Here is a 7187-nt window from a genome sequence, read left to right as displayed (position 1 = left end):
TTTAGACAGCCTCCATCGGGTCTGCAGCTTGATTCAAACATGCTGTCAGTTTGTCGATGTTTCCATCAGTGTGCAGAGGAACCTGTGGTAAGAGACTTTGTCCTGTCTGTAGATTTGACTTTGTAGAATATTCTCTGCTGTCTGTGGGTGTGTTCGACCTCTCTGACCATCCTTCTTTAAAGTCTAAGACCTCTACAGTACTGTTACTAAACCATCAGTTTCCTTCATTCTCTACTTTTTAACAAATCCTTACAGAGAGTCTAACTGTCATCAAACACCGTCTAAGAAATAAAGATTATTTTAATGTCTCTGATGTTCTGCTCCTTTGTATTCTACATGACGCATTGCATTCACCGCATGTGCACTTTATCACATCAGTTTCAGTTTCAACAATATAGGTCAAAAACAGCTTATTATTTTATAAAGCTTTCAATGCAATTTCAATATCTTGAAATACTGGAGGGAAAAAAATATTGGTTAAAAAAGAATTGCTTGATCCTAGCCCTGTCTTTGTAGATTAACTTTGACTGCAATACTTAATGTGAATTGTATTTATGGTAAAACAAGTTCCCGTCCATTAACAGGGATGCAGAAATGAGAGCTGTAAATATTAACATGTTATTCGGTCTGATATCCGCTCGATGAAGGACTCCTCAGGATTTCATTTTTTTCCAAAAGATAGACAAGAATCATGAGCGACAATTTCATATCCACACATTGAAATAAACACATTATAAGTCAAAACTCTGCTAGTCAAATTACATTCAAAAATAGAATTCTGGCTGTTATGGTGCACACTTTCCTTAATTGTGCATGTTGCTGCACAGAGAGCTCAGGGGACAGGATGGATGAGGGAATGAATTTAACAGTTTGAAGCAGAAAAACAGAAACTTCATCTTTTCAAGATGTAGAAGTAGAATTTAGAGCTTGTGGTATAAGGAGAGTTTGGTGTCTGTAGGACAACAGATTTCAAAGGTTTTAAACACTGACTGTGCTCATTCAAATCATACATTTCCTTTTACACACCCTGTTTTTTTGACACCGATCGGAGAGTTAGCTGATCAGTGTCAAAGTGTTTTCTAAGACAAAGAATCGTTTGAGGCTCAAAACAGCTCAAAGTGATTCAACAATCATTTGAAATATAATTGTAAGAAAATAGAGGACATTTTAAGGCTCCCACTTTTCACCATGAAGCAGTTACCTCACATGGTGTCTCTTTATTAGTCATTACAAAGCACTTATTAATGCCTTTTTTGTGACCATATTGTGCAACAACCATGTCAGAGTTTTCTGTCAATAACCTCCTTACTGATTAGTGCAGGAATTAAGATGCATTACACAAAAATTAAAATATGAGCTTATAAGGTGCTGGCACAATACTGAGCATAAAAAGACCAAAAGTCATGCACTACATCTTCCCTTTGAGCATTAATGAGGAGGTTATTGAGAAGAATCTCTCAGATCACACAGATAGTAGTTGAAGCAAATGGTCATGCAGAGTGTAAGGCAATAATGCATGCTCTTCTAATAAAGAGCCATTATGTTAAAATCCTTACAAGCAGCTTTTCAATGCGGGAAACATTTCTAAACAAAAGTACTTTCAAGTATCTTCAGGATTTTTAAACACTGATGGAGAAAAGGATGCAGACGATCAGCTGCGTTTTCCGGGTAATTGTGGCTCTAAATATATTTTTTTAATAGCTGAAGATTGAAATGAAAACTTTCTCTTCAAAAATCCAACCAAAGTTTAATTTTGAAAAGAAATTAAACTGCATAACTTTGTTTAAAAAAATCACAAAGGACACGACTTTTGGAAGATATTGCGTTTAAATATTTGTGAAAACATGAACATCGCCGCTCCTTCGAGGGGATGATTGTTCTCGTCTCTGTCATGTAGAAAAGAAGACACGTGTCGGCACCAGAATCAAACACAGTGATATTTAAATATGCCTCGAGCATTTTCTGTCAACCTACTTTGTTTGAATAAATGAAATGTCCCTGTCGGATCTGATCCCTTTGATCAAATAAGAAAGACTTTAGGAGTCAGAGGTTTGGATGTTGTGTGTAAAGCAGGTAAACTGAGACAGCGCGAGCCCAACATGACACCCAGTTAAGCATCCATCAGGCCGGATAATGGATGTGATGTTCCGCCTCATGTGTGAACACCCACAAAGAGAGAAAAACCATTTGAAGACAGTCAAAATCTCCCTTTTCATTTTTTAACAATAAAGTTTTTTTTTTGTTTTTTTTTTAAAGAACTTGTGATAGAAAAGCCACAGACCAAACTCCAGTCATTTTTCTTCTCTTTTTACTTCAGTTAAGAAAGTTACACAAAAGGTGGCAAATTTGTCGACAATAAATAATAAATAATTTTTGTTGCACGGGAACAAACGAAACATTTTCTTCCAGAGCTAACGTTTTTTTTTTAACTTATTAATAATAATAATAATAATAATAATTATACACATCTTTGGGAAAGAAAAAAAATGTAGTCGGACGGACACTAACTCACACAGATGTCCCACGGAGCCTGTGGCAGAGAAGAGGTAACCTTGTTGCAAATGCTTTAGTACTCGGGTCATGAAGAAGAGGATGGTGGTGGTGATGATGAAGAGCAGTGCTGTTTCCTTCATGTAGAGGGGGGGTCCCAATTTTAAAAAAAGTCACCAGTCTGTGTTCAGCAGGTTCAGCTTCAGGTGTGTCTCCGTCAAACACAGAGTCCGCTTCACGTCTCCGTTTGGCAACTGGAACCGGGCGCGTGAACGTGCAGCACCGGCCGTGATGACGCGTCACGGCAGGACGATGTCCGTGGTAAAATCCCATGATTGTCTTCACAGTGTCAAAACACAACCAGGGGGGTTGTTTGGTGCGGTCTGGGAGGGTGGGGAGGGGGCGGTGGGATGGGTGGGGGCGGGGGTCCCTCAGGCCTCGATGGGGCTCGACACCATGCTGTTCGGTGTGTCCGGGAGCTGCGACGACATGGACGCTACCTCACTGCCCGTCGAGTTGGAGCCCGGGCCCCCCTCCGAGAAACTGACCTGCGGGACAGAGGGAGGGAGTCAGACACATCCGGGTACTGATCACAAATTATAGAGCTGTGACCGTTTAATAAACAGGAATTATGGTCCAGGACTCCCAAAGCATGCCGGGACAGCAGTTAGACATGAAAACGAAGTTAACTGAGTCTTTCTTTTAACGAAACACCAAGGAAGTGATCCGTGTCACAGTCTGTTAGTCCGAGAAAATGTTGCAATATTTGTAAGGAAGAGAACACAAACAACAGACTGATGATGCTCTCATGATTCATACAGATCAACGTGTCTGCGTGATAATAAGACAGACACGTACACTCAAACCTCTTAGACGTTTGCATAGTTTGAATCCTACCTAAAACAAGTGGATTAAAAACTAAAAACTAAATTAAACTTCATAGCTGATGTGCAGGATATCTTTTCTATAGCCCCATGCGCTACATGATATGTACTTAGGCCAGAAGGAAAACTATCCTGAATGTTCCCTAATCCGTCACAAACATTATATTTGTATTAAACAAACTAAAGGCAGAGTCCCTTGTAAGTGGAAAATGGTCCAGCGAACAGATGCATTCTCTCTGCAGCGCTATAATCCACTTAAATGTGGCGGGGGGACACAGGATGTTGTTTGTGTCCACCTCCAGTCTGGAGCGGATTCTAAAATATTGCAGGAGTTTGTTTCATCCTGTCCGTGATAAGAATACAATTATCTAAAGAAAAACATCAGCCTCAGTCTGAGCTGCTACAGCGAGACTGGCCAAAATATGACCAGGCCTAATTTTATAAAAATCCACATGATCTAAATGTTTAGGCCTATATAAGATTTTGAATAAAATCAAATGAAAAAAGAGAGAGCTACTTTAGATATTGAATGCTGTGGAGTGCAGGAAACACGGTCGCTGAAACTCAGCCTCATGTAACGGCTCATTCAAATGAACACTGTCGTAAAAATTCTGCTCATGCTGCTCCCTCAGAGAAATATATATTTTTGTATTAGAGTGTAAAACTAAGAAAGCATCAGCATCATCATGATCCTGTAGTGTCTCCTGATGGATGTGAGGATGCGCATTTTACGCAGAGAAATCGTGAAAGTCATGGCACGTCTCTGTATGCAGAGAACTAAAGAGCGAAATACATTTAGTAGACTAATGTTTGATTTTAATAAAGAACTGAACTGTGACAGTCGGAACCCTGCAGTACAGTGGCAGCATCCGTATGGTTAAGTTGTCATTTGAAAAATTCCGCGCACATGAACCTGGACGCATCCGCTCGTGGGACTGGTGTTTGGAACAATTTATATTAAAACACAACTAAACTATTCTAATGACGCACCAGCTGTTGGAAGGCGGGCTGGTCGATGTCGCTCTGCAGGGCAAAGTCGCTTAGGACCTTCCAGGGCGGCTGGTAGCTCTGCACCTCCACCGGGTTCGCCTGCAGGCCGCCGTCATGCCGCTCCGGACTTGCTGCAACCATCGGAGTCCCCGTCATACCCTGGATGTTCTAAAAGAAGAGGGGGGGAGGGGAGGGGGTGTTTAGAACCAGAGTGCACAGAGTCTATCACATCCATCACTGAGGGTTGCTGAAGGTAATGTAAGGTATGGGTGGCTGTGAGCAGGGGCGTCTCCGGGATTTCTGGTCCCCTTGGAAAGATCTCACATTAGGCCCCTCCACCACATCCGCAGTTAACCAAGATATATTACTATGACACCTCCATAAGCCTAAACAAATAACAGTAAAATATTTAAATTATGGTTATTTAAATGTTTTGGGTTTTTTTTTATGCAGAGGTACTGCACATTTGAAAAATGGATAATGATCAACACTATCAAAGACTACTGAAGCTTTGAAAGATGCTTAGACAAGGAACGAGTCCATCCAAAAATAAAATGACAATGTTGAAATTTGCGTGATGGACTGCACAAAAGTACATCTGACACACAAATCCCAATGTTGCCTATGTATTTTTGCAGCAATTTTTGGTAATTAAAAACAAGATTAAAACAAGATAAAATACTCACTCAATATTTCTCTTTTTGTTGCACTGTTACCCAAAGTTTTAAAAATATATATATATATCTATAATTTTTACTGGGATCAAATCAAAGTTTTAAAATCTGATATTGGTGCTTCTTTGGATAACTCCCTGTACAAACAAATCTAATTAAAAACAATACATTTTATTTCAGGACCAAGGGAGGCCCTTTCTTCCATAGGGGCCTTGGGTAGACAGTTCCCTCCCACAACAACGCCCATTGCTCTGTGTGTGTTGGGGGTGGGGGGGGTGAAATTAATCTCCCTGTCAATCAACAGAACAATCAATAAACATGCAAACAAATAAGTAAACAGATGAATATGAGTGTAAACAGCGCGCTTAACTTAACTTCAGCTTCACTTTAACTCTGCGCGCTGTCATGCGCAGCTCCGATCTCGCGGAGTGATTTTAGACTTTCTGAATAAAAGTGTCCTCTCTGCTGGTTCATTGGTAATGGAGCTGCTTTGATAAGACTGGTGTTAAATATTGGACTCTCTTTAATAAAATGGACAGATCGCTGCAGCTCTGTTTGCTATCATTTGTTTGTCACAGTTTTTTCTAGATAAACTCATCCTGTGAGTGAGTTTTCCTCCACCTCTCCGTCCTCTCACCGTCTTGTCGTTGGGCTGCTGTTGCTGCAGCTGCTTCATCAGTATGCTCCTCTTCTTGTCCTTGCAGCGTTTGTTCTGGAACCAGACCCGGATGACCCGCGGACTCAGGCCGGTCATCTCAACGAGCTGCTCCTTCATGAGCGCGTCGGGCCGCGGGTTGGCGTTGTAGCAGGTCCGCAGAGTGTGCAGCTGCTTCTCGTTCAGCACCGTCCGGACCCGCGTGGTCTTCTCCGGCTGCTTGTGCACGTGAGGCCGCAACGCAGGCTGCCGGGCCGAGATTGGTTCTGCTGTTTGCAATGGACGAGACAAAAAAAGAGGAGAGGGAAGAGAAATTAACGGATCTGTGTGCAGGTTCAAAGAATGAGAGAAGATGTGGAGGGAGAAGGTTTCAGAGGTGAAGAAGTTTCAGACTTTAAAGGCCTCAAACGCTCAGCACACCAATAACAACCTGTCCTTATCTTTACATTCACATGTCTTGTTTAGTAATGAGACGCTTTACAAACACACAGCTGACGATATAGGCCAATACTGATCAGGGCAGAGCGGTTTGTATATGAGGAGAGCGTTTCTCCACCGCGTTTTGAATTCTGATGAAAATAAATCTTGAAAATCCAAATACGTTTACAATATGTTTACAACTATTTTTGAGCATCTGTGGTCTCTAAGTCTCCATGAATAAAACGATAAAGTTGTGGCTGACATGCACATTTTATACAATTCAGAATGGGATGCTGCATTCAACCCGCCCCCTTCCACAGACCTGCAGAGCTCTGCAGTATTTCTTGTTAGGACACCCCCTCCCCTCCTCCTCCTCCTCCTCAGTGATAACTCGGTGTATTTCTGACAGCAGCGCCCGCTCTATCTAATCTACTGAACCCGGACTCACTGACTGCACGGTGGTATGCAGAAAAAAAGACAAAACATAGAGGAACAAGCAGAACACCTGAAGCAGAGGATGAGCTCCACCTGTTCCTCTGACGCCAGGGACAGTCTCAGCCTATACTTATGTCTCACAGCGCACAGGACAAGAGGGACACATCGGTCCATAGAGTCAGTCAGAATCTGCTCATTTTAAACTCCTTCATTAAAAGTCCAATCAGGAGTGAAAAGCTGCTGAATTCCGGCTGAAGACAGAGTCAGATCATACACACAGGAGCAGGTTGAAAGAGTCCCACCCCCCCTTGCTCCCGGGACGTTACCTGCCATCTGTAGTGGTCTGGCGGGGTGCAGCGGGCTGAGCGGGTCTCCGTGGCCCAGGCTGGCCCTCTCCACCACGTCGTGGTCTGCCCGGCAGAAGAGGCCGTCCTCCCGCAGAGCGAACTCGTCCCCCGGGATGAGCTGCCGGCTGCAGGCCACGCAGCGGAAACACTCGATGTGGTAGACCTTGGAGCGGGCACGCATCACGAAGTCGTTCTTACTAAAGCCGATGTTACATTTAGCACACTTTATCCCGTACAACCTGCGGGACACACGGGCACGCGCTCCGGTTACTCCGACAATAAGAACAACAAT

At 42.8% G+C, this 7187-nt stretch overlaps 1 protein-coding gene across 2 annotated transcripts in view; it reads right to left on the bottom strand.

The window, feature by feature from the left end:
- Positions 1–2291: 2291 nt before the first annotated feature.
- Positions 2292–7187, bottom strand: part of isl1a (ISL LIM homeobox 1a) — a 6571-nt gene continuing 1675 nt past the window's right edge. The window contains exons 3-6 of one of the 2 annotated variants that reach the window (XM_020631120.3): positions 6875–7134; positions 5676–5962; positions 4365–4532; positions 2292–3038 (exon numbers count right to left, since the gene is read on the bottom strand). In XM_020631120.3, the coding sequence (XP_020486776.1) occupies positions 2922–3038; positions 4365–4532; positions 5676–5962; positions 6875–7134 (832 nt within the window). In that variant the 3' untranslated portion in view covers positions 2292–2921. The remainder of the gene's footprint in view (positions 3039–4364; positions 4533–5675; positions 5963–6874; positions 7135–7187) is intronic. The other variant, XM_020631121.3, reaches the window with a different exon arrangement.

Source organism: Labrus bergylta, chromosome 2 (assembly GCF_963930695.1).
Source record: "Labrus bergylta chromosome 2, fLabBer1.1, whole genome shotgun sequence".
NCBI lineage: Eukaryota > Metazoa > Chordata > Actinopteri > Labriformes > Labridae > Labrus > Labrus bergylta.
This window is presented reverse-complemented; position numbering and strand designations above follow the sequence as displayed.